Genomic DNA, 17,266 nt, shown 5'->3' with positions numbered 1-17,266 from the left:
GTTGTATTGTACATACATGTGCTGCGGTTACTTTTGTAAGATCAAATTTTAAGACAACACAATTTGTCTTTGGTAGACTCTTTCCATTTACAGCACTATGTTGGCAAAGGAAGTCTCTTTCGTTAATTTTTAGGAAAGAAACACATAATTGACATGGACGTATAAATTAATTCACGGTACCAAATGCCCTGAATTTTATTGATATAACCAAGACACTATTACATATTAAGATCCGGACAAAGTCCATATCCATAACAACACTACACATATGCATACATAATTAGGCCGGCAAGCATTCTGTACGAGGACTGAGCCAGCCACTTATTTATATCATGTCCAAGGCAGAAGTATACAAGTTTTACTGTTGGTCCTGCAATGGAAACATATTTCATATAGGTTAGCAGACAGACAGCATGACCAATATAGAAACAGAGACGGAAAGAAAGACCATGAATTTCATATTCAGGTCAGCCAAAGGGAATGTACCAAGAAGCGCTTCTTGTAGAATTCAACAAGTTCCTTTGGATCAGTTTTGGTCACCTTATAAGCTTCAATCTTGTTGATTTCCTGCACAAGGACATAATAAAATTTTCACCATCCATTACCTAAAACTGTGATATATACGAACTAGTTAGCCAAACTCAATCTTGTTGCTCAGTCTCATGGGATGTTTCTGTAAGCTACTTCAAAGAAACTATTCGAGTTCCTCTTTTTAACAGGCGAGAGACTATTGTTCTTACAGAGTTAAAGCTTGGACACCAGAATTCATAACTTTCTAAATAAAATTCTATGGTTTTTTTTGTGTACCTCCAACCATGCTGCTAGTTTAGGCCTGCCTGCTGTGATGTCATACTTGAACACCTCTGATAAGAAGACTTGTAATCTCTCAACAAATGGGATATAGGCTACGTCCACCTGAAGATCACATATTATCCATTACTTCAATACTTTATGTATTATCATATTGCTAAAAAAGCATCTAAAAATAACAATTGGCATGTACATAATTCAATATCCAACTTACCAAACTGAACTGACCCAGAAAGAATGGCCCATCATCAAACTTTTTAAGAGCATTCTCCAAGTAATCAAACTGAGCATCTAATGCAGATAACGAATTTTGGTCAGTTTAAATTTATTAACAAAAACAGTCACCCTAATGGGAAAAACTTCCAAGTCTTACCGGCTTCTTTCACTGCGTCTCCTTTGAATGAAGAATACAAGGCCCTAGTGAAGGTATCGGTGTAGGTTATTAGTTCTTCACCAAACTTTCTTCTCTCAGGGTCCTAAAACAATTTCACAGAACCACTTTGGTCAAATTTCTGAGAGACAAAGATAGGTTATCAGAGGCAAAGTTGACTTATGGAAAGATATCTTACAGTGGGGAAAAGTGAAGGCCCTTCAAAGTTACTATCCATATATTTGATCAGATCAAGACTCTCTCCAATGACCTTTCCATTGTGCTCCAGTGATGGCACCTATAAAATAATCAATCAAGAGATCTTTCCAGCTTCAACAAATATTCCACAGATAATCAATGATAACAAGGAACATAACTTTGTTCAAGTATATCACCTTATTCTCAGGATAGACCTTTTCCTTGTACCAAGCAGGCCTATTTTGAAGATTTATAGGGACTAACTTGATCTTATCTTGCAAACCCTGCAGCTCAAAAATTCAACACAAAACAAACAGTAAGACAACATATTGGATATGGGTTCTGATTAATTCCACATTTTATCATATTAAATCCAAACTAACAAATGAAAACGTATAACAAAAAAGACAAAGTGAGGTCTTTGATGATATAAGGGTCCTGTCAAGAGTTCCAAAAACAGAGGAGATAAACAACCTTATAATTCCTGGTGATCCACACCCGCTGTGCAAATGGGCAGGTGTAACATACGTACAGCCTTCAAAATACAAAGTCAACACTTAAAAAAGCACATAGCAAACACAGTGAACTGAACTGAAACCAAAAAAAAAAAAAAACAGCAAAAACAAATTAGAGGAAAGAGCTAAACCTTGTAGTGCCATCAAAAAGAGGAGGTGGGCTGGAAGTGGAATCCAACGGTGGAGAAAGATCCTCATGTCTGCAAGACCCAAAAAAATACCAGTAGTAATTTTAGCAACAACAACAACAAAAACACAAATTCAGAAAAACCCAGATGCAAAAATGACCAAAATATATGAGAAATCATACTTGTAAGCCATTTTTGGTGCTTTGCCTTGCAGAAGGTTCGGTGTTGTTTTTCTTTTTGGGCAATGAGAATTTGGTGCACAATGTTGTCTGTGTGCAGAGTGGGTGATCCTTTTATAGGGACTGTGAGATGAATGTTGGATGGTGTGAAGTCGCGAGCAGTGACGAATGCGTGCGTTTGGCTTCGGTGGTGCATGATAAGGTTTCGTGGTCTTGAATTTTCAGCCGTTCGATTTGAGGACAGGACCTTGTCACGTCTGAGTTTTAATATTAATCGTAGGGTCAGCAGACCGTGAAAGAAAGTTCAGGATGACGACCGTTTCTATATTCTGATATTGATCCAACCGTCATCCACTGGTCAGTCATGAAAGCCATCTACAAGTCAGAAGATTCTAGATTATTGGGTGGATTTGTTTCATTTTTTATCCTTTTTTATCTCTCTTTTTCTCCGGTCAACATTTTTTACTTCTCATTTTTTAATTTGACATCTCTTCAAAACAAATACCATAGTAGCCGAAGCAGTCTAGTTTGGTGAAAAAGTCTTGATTGTAATGGTCTCAAGTTCAAACTCCATAATACCCCCTTTATTTGGAAGAAAGAATTGAAAATTACATATAATTCTAAAATAACAGAATTTAGATTTCCATCATTTCAATTTTTGGCTATTGAAGATTTCAGTGTTTGAATTTATATATGTCGATTTTTGTAAATGACACTATGAAAATTGTGAAATGACACTTATTTTGGTGGAAATTAAACTCGGGAATTTGATGCCCTAATTTCCATGATTTTTTCCGCGTGTCATTTAATAAATTACATGCTTAAGTTCCCAAACAAGGGAATTGTCAATTTCTCCTCTTAAAATCCCAATTTTTAGCTAAATTCCAAGTTATTTTCTCTCATCCAAACAGAGGGTAGTAGTGTGTGTGGTGGAACTATGAATTTTTCGAGAGGGGTTGCTAGCTAAAGTGTTTAGGGTAAATCTAATGAAATTTTTTTTGTACTTACATTTTTATTAGCCTTTCTATAAATAAAAGTATATATTAAATCATATAAACCACACTAATTCATTGTTATATTCTATTGACTAATTTCCAATAAATTTTAACATAAAACAAATACATATTAAATGGAACAAGAAAACTAATTATTAAAATGAAAATGTGGCCAACAACAAAATTGAAAGTATTCCTATTTTAATATGTATTTTTGTTACTTCCAAGCAATTAAATTCATAGATAATTGGAGTTTTTTAGACTTTAATACATCAATACACACTGGACTATATTTAAAACAAATCAAATGTAGGTATGATTATTTTTCAACCCAAAAGCATCACTAGGTTGCTGGTATATGGATATAACCGCAACCTAGGTTATGAGTTAATAGATATTGATGTATTAAAGTCTAAAAAACTATAGTTTTTTAGGCAGAAAAAAGAAGGAACGTTATCAAAAATAGAAACCAAGGAACCCATATTTTAAGTATATGGGTAGAAAAAGTATTGATGTATATAGGTAATATTAAAGTCTAAAAACTAGGTAATATAGTGATGTGTATTTTAATCTATTAACTCATAACCTAGGTTGCGGTTATATCCATATACCAGCAACCTAGTGATGCTTTTGGGTTGAAAAATAATCATACCTACATTTGATTTTGTTTTAAATATAGTCCAGTGTGTATTGATGTATTAAAGTCTAAAAAACTCCAATTATCTATGAATTTAATTGCTTGGAAGTAACAAAAATACATATTAAAATAGGAATACTATCTATTAACTCATTTATATATCCATGTCCAAGGCTCTCAAGATTTTACATGAACTTCATCCCACTCTTTGCCCACCTGAAAAGTAATTAAAAATAATTATTTGTTTTTATTGATTGAATTCATTTTCAAGGTCTAATTGGTGAATGGTGACAATTAATTAATTATTATTTTTATTATTGTTCAAGACGTTTTGGAATCAAATTACTAGGGTAACGTGTGCTTCCTTCCATCAAGGTGAAAGTAATAACAACAGTAATTTTGTTTATGAGTTTTACGTTGCTGGTATTCCTATTTTAATATGTATTTTTGTTACTTCCAAGCAGATTCCAAACCACAAAAGAAAAAAAAAAAAAAGGAAAAAAAGGAGGAAGGACGACAATTGTTCATCACGTGACAATCACATGGAGATTCTTATCCTCCCCGCGGATATCATATATAGTCCAAAGTGGTCTTTTTTGGGCCAAATTTTTCTTTTTTCTGCTTAAATAATAATAATTATTTAACCACTCCACCCCTTCCTAAATTTGGCAACAAAAAAAAGAAAAAAGAAAGAAAAATTTCACATATTTTTCACATATTATTAAGTAAAATATTACATACTAAATTTGTAAATAATTAATATTAAAGAACTCTATATGACTGAATTTTTGACTGTATCTTAAAAATTTTGCAGAATAATACACTTATATATTTTATTCATATTTTTCCGTTTGTATTTTACTAAGTATGAGAGAAATAGCACTACATAACAACTAATAGATTAAGGATGATCATATTTAAGTTCAAATATTATTATTTTTAAATCTATTTTTAGGTAAATTATTCTTTTGTACGACCTTTACAAATAGAACATGGTTCAGAAAGAATTTAGATTTGTAAAAACTACAAACTACCACATCATTTGATGAACTCAGTGCATCATGAATTTTCCATACGCAACCTCAAATAGTTTATAAATTGGTTTATGGAAGCAAAGATCAGCAAATTTCTACCCGTATATTGAATTGTTAATCAATCACCCTTTTCTTTGTTACTTCACTTCCTTTTACTCTTAGTCACTTGAACGACAAGTCATTTGTTTTAGACACGTATCTTTGTTTATGTTTATACGGAGAACCTCAATTCGAGTATGGCTGAGACAAGAACAAACCAATTTAGCCAAAAATAAAGGAATTACAGTAGCATATGCTATATAGAGACTTGACATTTTTATTTCCATCCATCCCGCTGCTTCTCATTACAATTTACAACCAAATGAAAGCTATCTCTTACAGAACTGATTGGGTTGATTCCCCCAAATAATCATGGATGAAATAGCCTTCCTGGTTTATCGTTGTTGTGCATGGTCAAACGCTTTGCAACAGTGAAAGAAACACTTTCTTCTTTCAACCTTGCAAGATTTTCATCATTGCTTTCCTCGCTATTACAATAACAATAGCATTCACATGTTAAGACAAATTGCTACTGTTATTCTCAATAGAAAAAGGCAAAGATTAAATGCCTACGAAATAAACAAAACAAAACAAAAGTAAAGATGAATTACAGATTTTTCACCTGCCCTGAGCTTGAATGGCTTCTTGAGCTAGTCAGACTTCTTCATTAGACTTAACAGCACCCCAGCACTAAGACTTGTAGCTACAAAGCCAAGAGACACCTCGGTTGATACATGGAACCCTGTGGAAGAGTTGAGAAAATGTGAATTTAGGATGTCTTGAAGATTTTGTATAATAAAAACAAAAATCCTTGAAATACCAACCAAAATAATCCAGGATCATCTTACACCCGATAAAGCCCAGAACAACACCAATTGATGGCTGAAATGAGAACCAGAACATCAAAGATCTTATTTTATTTTAAACTTTTCAATAGGAAAGATCCTTAAATTAGGATGCAATTCAAAATTAACAGTTTGTGAAACGACCACATGGTCATATTGCCTTATATCAAGAGTGTGTATAGAAACGGGTCGGCCATGATGGTCTTCTATGGGTAAATGATCATTAGTTGGCGCTAGTTGTTCAGAAAGCACTAGAAATTCAAGTAGAGCAAGTAAGTTTGTACCTGTAAATACTCCAAGTCTGACATACCCTCAGAAATGAGTGTGTAAAGTGATCTTAAACCTACATTCAACAGAAACAGGGTCAATATAGAAATGCACACACATCCATAATAAGATTGTAACTGTATAACCCAACTTAGACCAAATTTACAGACATATGGTCAATTAAACCTACATGTAACAAGAATTACCTACGATGGCAAAAAGATTAGAACTGAACACTATGAAAGGATCCCGAGTAACACCGAAAACTGCTGGTATGGAGTCGACCTAAACAAAAATGAAGAATCATATCAACATTTCCATTAAACAATTACGTGGAGAAGATAAGATAATATTTTATCTACGTATATCATATATCTATATATGTCTGACACTATTGGTAGATAGGTAAACCTACAGCGAATGCTATATCACTGAGCTCAATAACTGCTACCGTGAGAAGTAAAGGTGTGGCCTGCCCAAAATGTTTGACACCTGTTAGAGATCAAGTAGACATCAATTTAACACAAATTGATTTTCAAGTTTGAGACAAAAACTGTGACATGTTGATGTAAATAACATCTAGGCAGTTTAAGACTTTCATATCTCAGTAACCTGGGCAATACAATTTTGTACCCTAAGAATATCCCATAAACAACTTACCTTTCGCACACCATCTTGAAATGTGAAAAATTTATTGCCATCATAACTCGCTGCAAGAATTCACAACACCAAAAGAAAGTAGGCATTAAGACCATACACCAGGAATAGAAGTTAGTGCAAAGCGAGGTAAAATGATGACCGAAAAAAGGCGAGGTAGAAGTTTGCAAATAAATGCTAGCTCTATAAAAAATTAACCAAAGATTGAGTGTTTGCGAACTAGTTTACAGGTGGCAAAATAATCAAAAGGACGCAAATTTGCAGGAGTATGTAAACTCTACAACCGTTTTTTTTCTTATTATTTTATTTAGTGTAAGATGCAAGTAAGCTATGTCTTACCAAACTAAAACATATACCCTACAGATGGTCTCCTAGGACTTGCTATATTCAAAGCCCAAGTTTGTTCACTAAAATTGAGTTCAAAATCAGCTAAGACAGACAAGGATCACCCCCAATAAATTCAGAAATTTCCAGTTTTAATCTAATCTTGAAGCATGCAAAGAACCAACAAAAAAACACTTTAACTAAGAAATAGGAAGGAAACAAATACAAAGGCAGAACATTACACGTGACTGGGATAAATCTCTGGCACGTCTTCACAACAAAGTTGTTGGATAGATCAGTGTCATCGTCTTCACTGGAAAATAGCTGCAATAGTAAAAAGACATTTTGAGTCACAATAGATCTGATTATATAATATAAAATAAACAGAAGAAGATAGTTACCACAGAATTCTCAGAAAAGAAGATTCACCTTGAAGGATGAGAAAAGGAGTATTGCGGCCAGGAAAAGATTCACCACCTCAAACCTCTTCAACAGCAACATTGCAGAGAAATTTCAGAAGGAGCACATACAATCAAGAAAGCAATATAGATTCACAAACACACATGCACAGAGAACTATAAATTTACCTGCAGTGTGGCTGTTCCTAGGAGTATTAATGTGAAGCGAAAGACGACTGCACCAGCAATACCATATGAGAGCACCCGATTCTATAGTTCAAAGTTCAAACAGAGCGAACTTTTCATAACCATGAATTACCACAGAGCTTTGGTTGTTAAAAACATCTTTTAAGTAAAGATTTGAGCGAACCTATGGACCACAGAATTTGAATGCTAAAGAGGTTTTATAAAATACCTGATACATGATTGGCACTTTGAAGTACTTGAAAATCAGAACAAAGACAAACAGATTGTCCACTGATAAGCTTTGCTCCAGCAAATACCTGAAAATTCCTAACATTCAGCACACAGCACAACATATAAATTTCAAAAATCGAAATAAAGATAACGAACACAACATGCAATCAGATGAAAAACATCACCAAGTTAAAGTACTTGTTCCCAATTATTTTGATTCAGATACTAGAAATGTCTCTATATATTTAGGTTATAGACCAACGACTAATGCTTTGGACTAGAAATAGAGTTCAACTTTCTATCAACTGTTTTAAGTTTCACAATGCAAATTTCTGCATACCCGGCAAAAAACTCCGTTGCCTTGCCAACTCCATCTTTGAAACCCACACCGACACCAAATGCTACCGCAGCGCACACCTAAAGGAATTAATATCCACATCTATCAGCATTATTGAAGCAGACAATTCAAATTAAGCTGAAAGGTGCTCACCCACAAGGCTACAGTCCTTACGGAGGAAACATAAACTTCACGTCCCTGAGTTTTCTCTGGAGAGGAAGTGTGAGAGGTGTCCACATTACCAATGTCATCATGTGACCGAGAATCGACCCTCTCACCTTCTGCAAATTGAGGAGGAAAATTCATATTAAGCTACAGAAAAATATCCATAAATTTGACATAATTTGCGTCAAATTGTCACAACTGTCAGTCCATTGGAGCTAAAATCCTTAAGCTCAAGTGACATAATCTCACCAAATCGATATTGGTACTAGTAAATTAAAGTTACCCTAAAAATTCTTTTAAAAAAACAAAAACATAAAGATAATTCAATGTGGGCAACTCCAATTTGCTCATGAATCTCGATTTTGCATCCAATGAGTAGAAGAAACTCAAAGTCACCTGAAGTGGATAAATCATCATCTTGCTCAGTTGTTCTAGAACGTGCAATCGGCGCAGATTGGCCACGACGACTGTGACCACCTGCAATCCAAATTCGACAAATACAAATATGTAAAAACTGGCTATCAGACTATTTCATTGCATAGTGAATAGAGGGAGAGAGAATGAAAGACCTGTGCGGATGCGAGGGATATGAAGCTGAATTAAGTGAGGCCTAGCCCACTTTGGGGCTGGAGATGGTGGTGAAACCCTAGGCAAGCGTGAACTGAGCTTCAGAGGAATGTGGACGCCGTTGTGGACGACAGAAGCCATGCCCATGGCTGCGAGGGAGAGAATTGGTGCCAAATTCAAATGAAGGAGAAGAGGGGAAGAAGAGAAAAGCAGATGTATGGTATCTTATCCTTTTTGAATAAATTGGCCACACAGAAAAATTGACACATTTTAAAGAAGGACAATAAAAAATTAATTAGTTAATCACAAATCTGGCATCCAACGGTCGCCTTCAGCGCCTCCTCAGCTGCAACTGGATTTCATGCTGTGAAAATTACTTGGCGGTGGGGGTAAAAAATGATAAATTTGAATTTAGAGAATAAGTTCTCGAATGGTATTTTGTAGCTAGGGTTTTTTACTGTCTCTGAATTTATGCAAACTGAAACTAATTTATAGATGATTTTGGTTCTCCAACTTTCTCATTTGTGTTTAATAAAAAAATAAAAATAAAACTTCTCCAATTAAATCATTTCGTCACAATTGTCGTCATTTTAAATCACTTGAATGGCATATGACTTGCTTTTTAGCGGTAAATGCGACTTTTTGGGTCAAGTCTAAACCATTATAGACAAACTTAGGGCTATATTGGAGTTTTATCAGTAAGTATGACTCAAATTTGGAGATTTTGGTGAATTATGATTCCAATTGAAAAGAAATGAGATATGTGAATAGGGTTTCAATTTGGGGAACAAATGGGTCGTTTTCTAGAAGATACTTGCTCTAAATTTGACGGTTTTATCTCTCAAATAGCAGAAAAATTTACTTGTAATAAGGATAACATTGTTTTACTATTTCTAGCCAATAACACAATGACACGTGAAATAGTTGAATAATTAAAATAAAACTCAATTAAGTGTAAGTTCAGGAATGAATCATTGTTGTTAAAAATCCTTATGAATAATTTACTGGACAATATTTATTTTTGGAACAATGCTACTTTTATCATATTTGTATACCACATTATCATACCACTTTATGTGGCAGATGAGGTATACAACTACATCAATTAAAAAGTGTTAATAAATCATAAAAGAAAAGAAAATACTAAATTAATTTTAATTAATGTGGTTGTACACCTCATCTGCCATGATATGGAAATATGGTATGCAAATGCGGTAAGAGTAGCATTATTATTTTTTTTATAACCAAATTAGGACCGATAATAAAATCCGGTAACTTGCAAAATTAAAAAATCTCAGTAATTTCATACCAAAAATAAATCCGGTAATTTCATAAATTAGTTGGTTTGATTGACCAATCAAATTACACCGCGCTAACCAAGGTGGTTGGTGTGAGTGGTTCGGCACTCTCATTCCTTAAGAGAGGTTAGGGGTTCGATCCCTGCTCTCGTACGGAGTCACCACTTTGGCCAACACTTTACCTCTTACGGGCCGACCCGGTGTGAGTGGGGATTAGTCTGGGTTGTGGTTAAGGCTTAAAGGTGCCATCCATAGTTGGGGCCCATCCAGAATCACCTCATGGTTCAGACAAAAAAAAAAAGAAAAATTACACCGCGCTGGGGTATAAAGGGGGAAAATATCCCCTAAAACATCAGACGCTTCTTGTTTGTGCTCACTATTCGACTCTTCACATTCACAACCACCTAACCCACACCAAACGGAAACTCTCTTTCTCTCTCTCTGTGCCTCCCCTCCCTCACCCTCTCCGCCGCACTTCTTTCACAGTCTCCGATCCCCAACCCCTCCAATTCTCCAATGGCCACCGAAACGCAGAAGCTCAGCGACACCAACCCCGCCCTAGAGAACCCTAAGAAAACCCTAGACCCTTCCCCCGTCCCACCCACTGCCACCAACCTAGATCGACCCGAAGACCCGCCCACTGACACTCCCTCCGATCCGGCTCCGTCGTCGGAGGTTGTGTCCGAAGAGAACGGCTCCAAAGCGGACTCTGAGGATCCGAAGACCGCCGCCGGCTCTGAAGCCGGTGATGGCGCTGTCCCTGCTACCGCTATTCAGAAGAAGATGCGCCGAGCCGAGCGGTTCGGGATATCTGTGCAGATGACTGAAGAAGAGAAGCGCAACTCTCGGGCAGAGAGGTATTGGGATTTGGTTTTCTTTTGGGGGTGAATTTTAGGGTTAGGGTTTCTTGGGCTTTCTGTTTTTGTTTCAATTTCCCTTTGGTTACTGGGAAACCATGGTGTGAAAGAGTAGAAAAATAGATTCTAGCAAAGGGAATGCAGCTGAGTTCATTGAGTGTGTTAAGATTAACATGCATTATAAGCAGTGTTAATATTATTTGATAAGAAATAAAATAGGTTGTGATGATTTTCTTAATCGAAAGATGATGGCACTTGAATTACCAAGCAATAGGGGGCTAAGTGGAGTGGCAGGGTAAAAGTTTAGTTGTGGTCAAATTTCATGTTTGAAATATTGTTTACGGAGGATGTGACTTAATTTTTAATCTTTATTTCTCTTGTTTTCTGGTAATTGTGTTTCTGAAAGTGTTGGTTTACCTACCTTATGGCAGGTTTGGCACTGTTTCCACATCGCATGGATCAGAAGCATCTAAAAAATCAGAGGAGCAGAAGAGAAAGGCTAGAGCAGAGAGGTTTTGTTTCATACATCTATTAATTGAGTGCTCATACAGAATTCTTGAATTTGAAATGGGAAATTTCTGGTTGTTTGTTCTGATGTTGCTATTAATCTCTTTCTTGGTTATCAGGTTCGGGCTTTCCGGTCCAGCTGTGGCGGGTGATGAGAATGCAAAGAAGAAGGCTCGTCTTGCTCGATTTGCACCTATTTCCAAAACCGATACTAAAACTGATCCCATGGAAGAAGAAAAAAGGAAGGCAAGGGCACTCAGGTATGTGTCAGTGCATGCTATTTACCTATTGTGTTAATAGATCATTTAAACATTTCTAGTAAACTACTCGAGGATTGATGCTGATATTTCTTTAGGTTTTCAATAGAGTATTTTTTTTCGTTTATTTTAATTATTTTAAATCTTTAATGTTATCTTTCTAGGTTTTCAAAGGCCTCAACAGGTTCTCTTTCGCAAGTGAATGACAAGGGAAATATCGAGCCGGTAAGACCCTCTTAGTTTGACTGCTTCTGAGAATCTTTTGAATAAGAGTTTTTTCTTTGTCATTATCTTTCTTCTAGTGCTGATTATTTTATTTTTCTATATTAGAAGGCAGCCATAGCTGGTAGTGCTGGCGGAGGGGTTTGAAAGGAAGCGTACTTTGCTAGTAGTAAGTTGATTTTTATATCTACTTTGGGAGTTATGGATCCAGTTTTAATTTCATTTTCATTTTCCTCCCCTTGTACATTAGTACAGACAAGTTTTTATGCTTTTTCAGTGGGCTTCTTTAACTTATCCTGTACCTTGTTTTGATTTCTTTGGCAGGTGTAGAAATCTAACATTTTGTGGTTCCCTCGGAGGCTTCCTTACCCATCATTACCTCTGATTGTATGGATTATCAGGCGCAGCATTTTCCCAATAGCGGATACACATCGTTTACAAGTCATTGAACACAGTTTGGAGGCATAGCGGAGCTTTATTTCATGCTTGTTTTGGGTTCCTTTCAATTTACCCGGTGAGGCTTGGAATAATCAACAACTATCTACTTAGTGTTAACTTACCCTGCAATCTATCAAGAATGTCAGAAATTCAGTATTTGCGACCAATGGAAAATTTAGTATTGGATGAAGCTTTTGCAGAAAGTATTGGGTGGCTACTCACGATGCAGTGTTGAACAGTAATACAAAGTTGGTTTAAGTCCACATCATCTGATCTGTTACTAATTGTGTTGCAACGTGCTGTTAATCACATCATACTGAGATGTCTGGATTTTAGTGTCTTAATCAATCAATCTGTCATATTAGTTATTGTTGGTAGGATGAGTGGTGATAATATATTATTTAAAAAGCAGAAAATTCTAGCCCACATACACAGTTGAGGATGGGTGCAATCATGGAGTTCACTAGGTGGGCAGATCTCTAGTATTATACGGAGCTCTGTATAATTTGTTTGGTTTGTGTTAGTTTAATTCATGGGTTTTTATATTTGCGGTTTATGTTTTTAGTTTTCTTATTGTATGACGGCACATGACAACACATATTCTCACTATTCTGGTTCTATAAGTTATCCACCTTCTTAATGCCACTGGTTTGGATCAGATGAGATGTGTAGGCATATGCTACTGAGTACTGCTGTTCAACACTGCCATGAGAAACATGTCAAAAATAGGTTTTGATTGAGTAGAAGGTAAGTTTGTTAGACGGACTTCTTTATATGTTTCAGCTATTCGTATTTGCTCCACAGAGGATTTACCTAGATTTTATTGTTAGATTTCTGATATTCTTGGTTGGCCATTTCGGGGTAAGTGAACAATTTGGAGGTGGTGGTTGATTTTCTTAAGCCTTGCTGGGTGAATCATGCAATCAACAGGTAGGACATTGGGAATGGATTGTACTCATTGACATTTTGGTCATTTTCTTGTTTTGTAATTTTTATATTTTGTATATGAAGCTTTCATTGGAAAAGAATGTAGAAACAAACATCCACCTTATGTGGAAATTCATGTTTTGTATTAGCATAATGTGGATGGAAGACCTTTTAACTAATTTTTGGAGGGAATCAGAAAATGTTAGTTTACATTTTCCAGTTTTGTTAAGTTATCAAATTGCCTTGTGATGTTCTGTTTCTCACCTGAAGTTTTCTAGTCTGAGTTGTGTATGCATATTTCTTTTGTTCTGTTGGTGGTATTGCATGCTATGTTGAAGGGCTGTGAAATATAAAAATTGAGTTGAATTAACCTTCCATATTTCTCTCACAATTTCCATCATATTTTTTTCTTCACAAATTTCTACATGTTTCATACCCTCGATATTCCCGTGAAGATTGATACGTTGAAAACTTTGTACACCTTTGAACATGAAGTTCTTAAATCACTGAAAATTGAAAATAAACGCGAAGGAGTAGGTGTACCATTTTGAGTCGAATTTAAACTTGGGAATTAGGGTTTTAATTTGTTGCCTTCAACGTTTGCATGACAAATGCAAGCGAATATTGACCCACACAAGAAATAATAGTTAAAGCGATTACATATTCTCCCATATGATTAGTTATGGGTTTTTTTTTGGTTGCCTACAACTACGATAGGAAGATCATCATTTAACTTATAAATTACAATTTACAATAATTAAACCAAGCCCCTATGACTATGAGTTCTTCTATGTGCCAATTACAGACAAATATTTTGGTAAAATCCCTCATTGCCATTGCCAAAAGCATCTCCCTCCTTCAGCTTCCACTAGCTGCTATTTTTGGACAAAGGCTTTTTTGGGTTGATTTTCTTCACCACCAGAGGCTGGAGATGAATAATTAAGCAACAATCTAGATGTTGGGTTTTAATGAAAATTGAGTTTTGTGTGGGGTGGCTCCACCCTTCAATCTTGTGCTTAGAAACACCACCACAACACTGATGTCGTCATGAAAATGCCTTCTCACTCCTCTTTCAATCTTTCTCAAGTCCGAGTACCTCACTTCTCTCTTCTTGGCTGCTTCTTGAAGTGCAGCTTCAACAAGCTTCCTGGCTATTCCCTGCATAACCAACAAAACATAAGCTGTTCATCAACCTCCTCCGGTAAAAGACGATGCTATAGAACCCAACTCTTTTTTCGAATTTTTCGTGTAGGAGAGTTGATTAAAAAGGTTGGTTTTTTTCAAAAGCATTTTCCTTACTTTACGTGGGTAACTATTGACAATGTCCACAGCCTCCTGGTTGCTGAGATGCTCCCACAGACCATCAGAAGCAAATATGAGAAACTGATCTTCAGGGTGGAGTTTAAGCACCGATATGGACGGTTCAGGGATGAGAATTGGCTTGAGGAAAGGTTCAGGCAGCCTAAACTTTAGGGGTAGAGGCTCTCTGTTGAACTCTGCATTCTTTAAATATGCATCACCAAGGGATCTTGTAACCTGCAATGAGATTTGAATAAATCCTAGTGACTTGAGCAAAAGCTGAAAGAGCACAACAGCTTAAAAACCAATACGTAAAAACAAACTTCAAACAAAACGAATTTAGACCACTACCTGTATGAGGCCCTTCACACGCCAAACTCTGTGCCTCAAAACCACAATCTTTGGATCATATGGATGCATTGACTTGAGCTCATCTCTCACAGATTCTATACTTGCATTGTGCTCTGTAGATAATTGAACGGCTATGACCTCTTTCGTCGCCGTTTCGATTTTTCCTAAAACCACCCGAGAGTCCCCAACATTTGCTGTGTAAAGCAGTCCATTGCAAAGTATCCCAACCAAACAACATGTTCCTGCAGATGCAATCTGTGGTTTGTTGAGCCACTTCTTCTTCACCATGGAGAGAAAATTCTCCTCTGTGGCCAAGTAAGCCTTCTTGATAACATGTTCTGATATGGCCCTATGCTCAGCTGCAATTCCTGCTTTACCATTTAGTGTTAGAAAGAAAGGGCTTAAGATTGAACAAACATCAAAGCAATCAAGAGGGACATTTATAATTTTTGAAACATACTCTGAAGATTGCAGAAGAGATTTTCATTGACATATGTTGAAGCCTCAGACCCTCCATGCCCATCATAAATACCAACGAAGGTCCCCACAGGACCAGATTTTGTTGAACTCAAGGGACCGGATTCGATTTGGCTTTGATCCTCCAAAACAGAATTGGCTTGAATGACAGCCATTGAAAATTCTCCCCAAGCATGCTGCCCCAAGTCCTTGTACCACAACAACCCATCAACACGTCCACTGGCTTCACTGCCACCACGCCGAGGTCTATCATCAACTGCAGAGGGTTTCCAACAGGACCCCATTTTTTCAAGCAACCACTTTATATGATATAACAAGAATATGTATCATCATCCAAATGAGCCAGCAACCCGAAAGTTCATCAAATGAAGATCAAGAGCAAGAAGTAGGCTCAACCCCAGCTCCAGTTTTTGTTTATGTTTCAAAGCGACAACTCCATTCTCAAGTTTATACCCTTCAAAACCAGACACCATTAATATGAACAAAACTCAGATAAAAACCAAAAGGGTATGGGGCTAAGTCAAGTCACGAATGTGTCTTGGGACCGGAAGGCAGTAGTTTAAATGTGAGTTCAGAGAATATGGAGGCCTGCTGGTTCTGTGTATCTTGAATTGGGGTTAAATACGTTTGGTTTCTTTAATGTGTGCCATGTTTCAGGAGCAGACTTAGCTGTAAAAGCACATAGAGACTTGGAAATGGCAGAGGTTGGTCTAAGATCAGAGTGATCAAAGGGAGCACTGGATAAGAAAAGGGTTTGGAGTTTTTCGACAGAAGATCTTCAAATTGTTGTCAGATGAGATCTAAGATGGGCAATGAAGAGAGATTTCGAGCTACAAACTCTGACATTGTTTTTCCTCCCTTGTGTTTTTTTGTTTTCTTATGTTTTTGTGGCCTAGTGGGTTTCTGAGACTTCCCCATTCCATGGCTGAGATTTTGAGTTCCCTGACCTTTATTAGAAGTAAACCATCATTTTAGGCAATTTTTGCTCTTCTTATTAATCTTTTATTTGGGCAATCCTTCTCATTAGGTATGAAACTTTAAAATAAACTCTGTATACGTGAAACAAATCGCCGTAAAACACATGTACATCTTCTATTTTTTTAACTTACCTCTTATTTTTGGTTGAGTGGAAGTACCTAACTTTCATAGTCATTTGGGACCCTTGCCCTTAGTGGATCTTGCACTCTCATATTTTACCTTTTGTTTATTGAATAATCCAAGCTCTATCTTTTCAGCACAACTAGGTTTCCCTAATCAAACCATTAATTAAGTGATGTGTTCTAAAGTTCAAACACAAATTTATTGTCTCTTGAAGCAATAACTTTGTGACAAGAACCTAATTTTCATAAGCGAGTTTAAGCTGGCCAATGGTTTCAATCCAGATCATGTTCAGTTTCTAGAGTCTTTTTCTGTGATTGCTTCTTCAGTTTGCAGAGTGCAGCATAACTATAATGAAACTACTTTTTCATTGCATTTCGTCTGCAACTTCTAAATCTAGACTTTTTTTTTATTATAAACAGATTGAATCTTTTGTATTTGGTAAAGTTTGCTGTTATATTATGGGGTCTGTTGTTCTTGATGGATGGCCTTGGTTGGTAGTGTGCATGTAGACAGAAGAAATGAAAAACTCTGTGGTCCATGCTCCCATGCTCTAGCTTGATTGGCACATCGATTTCATTCAATTACACCCTGTTTGTGGATGGAGGAGGCCCCTCCAGACATGCATGGAGGTTCTACTTCAAAAGGATGGA

The 17,266-nt window shown here is 36.4% G+C and overlaps 4 protein-coding genes across 8 annotated transcripts; 1 reads left to right on the top strand and 3 right to left on the bottom strand.

Moving 5' to 3' along the window:
* Nucleotides 1–162: 162 nt before the first annotated feature.
* LOC148293572 (glutathione S-transferase L3-like) lies at nt 163–2,363 on the bottom strand. The gene is made up of 10 exons (XM_088254380.1): nt 2,204–2,363; nt 2,025–2,093; nt 1,853–1,913; nt 1,576–1,662; nt 1,380–1,478; nt 1,184–1,286; nt 1,025–1,101; nt 808–915; nt 487–567; nt 163–370 (listed from the first exon to the last, which is right to left on the bottom strand). The coding sequence occupies exons 1-10, from the start codon at nt 2,212–2,214 to the stop codon at nt 359–361; spliced, it is 708 nt and encodes a 235-aa protein (XP_088110506.1). The 5' UTR covers nt 2,215–2,363; the 3' UTR covers nt 163–358.
* Nucleotides 2,364–5,105: 2,742 nt separating this feature from the next.
* Nucleotides 5,106–9,339, bottom strand: PDE149 (integral membrane TerC family protein). Of its 4 annotated transcripts, none has more exons than XM_021970718.2 (15): nt 8,885–9,337; nt 8,712–8,792; nt 8,304–8,431; nt 8,154–8,230; nt 7,812–7,899; nt 7,586–7,666; nt 7,428–7,484; nt 7,241–7,322; nt 6,678–6,727; nt 6,433–6,489; nt 6,224–6,302; nt 6,035–6,093; nt 5,730–5,787; nt 5,517–5,647; nt 5,106–5,393 (listed from the first exon to the last, which is right to left on the bottom strand). In XM_021970718.2, the coding sequence occupies exons 1-14, from the start codon at nt 9,027–9,029 to the stop codon at nt 5,556–5,558; spliced, it is 1,134 nt and encodes a 377-aa protein (XP_021826410.1). In that variant the 5' UTR covers nt 9,030–9,337; the 3' UTR covers nt 5,106–5,393; nt 5,517–5,555. The 4 variants fall into 4 exon arrangements, 3 of the variants coding, with proteins under 3 accessions (XP_021826410.1, XP_021826411.1, XP_021826409.1); XM_021970719.2 differs by having other exon boundaries at nt 5,528–5,647; nt 8,325–8,431; XM_021970717.2 differs by having other exon boundaries at nt 5,528–5,647; nt 8,885–9,336.
* Nucleotides 9,340–10,528: 1,189 nt separating this feature from the next.
* On the top strand, nt 10,529–13,617 carry MOS11 (Protein MODIFIER OF SNC1 11). Of its 2 annotated transcripts, none has more exons than XM_021970724.2 (6): nt 10,529–11,037; nt 11,469–11,549; nt 11,664–11,804; nt 11,966–12,026; nt 12,135–12,192; nt 12,348–13,617. In XM_021970724.2, exons 1-5 carry the CDS (start codon nt 10,697–10,699, stop codon nt 12,168–12,170), a joined length of 660 nt encoding a protein of 219 aa, XP_021826416.2. In that variant the 5' UTR covers nt 10,529–10,696; the 3' UTR covers nt 12,171–12,192; nt 12,348–13,617. The 2 variants fall into 2 exon arrangements, with proteins under 2 accessions (XP_021826416.2, XP_021826415.2); XM_021970723.2 differs by having other exon boundaries at nt 12,132–12,192.
* Nucleotides 13,618–13,959: 342 nt separating this feature from the next.
* On the bottom strand, nt 13,960–16,481 carry LOC110767240 (putative protein phosphatase 2C 48). Its single transcript, XM_021970721.2, has 4 exons — nt 15,499–16,481; nt 15,039–15,406; nt 14,688–14,924; nt 13,960–14,546 (listed from the first exon to the last, which is right to left on the bottom strand). The coding sequence occupies exons 1-4, from the start codon at nt 15,797–15,799 to the stop codon at nt 14,340–14,342; spliced, it is 1,113 nt and encodes a 370-aa protein (XP_021826413.1). The 5' UTR covers nt 15,800–16,481; the 3' UTR covers nt 13,960–14,339.
* Between the last annotated feature and the right edge of the window lie 785 nt (nt 16,482–17,266).

This window comes from Prunus avium, chromosome 6 (genome assembly GCF_965620075.1).
Source record: "Prunus avium chromosome 6, drPruAviu1.hap1.1, whole genome shotgun sequence".
In the NCBI taxonomy this organism is placed as follows: domain Eukaryota; kingdom Viridiplantae; phylum Streptophyta; class Magnoliopsida; order Rosales; family Rosaceae; genus Prunus; species Prunus avium.
Note: the sequence above shows the minus strand (reverse complement) of the source record. Positions and strands in the feature narration are given on the sequence as shown.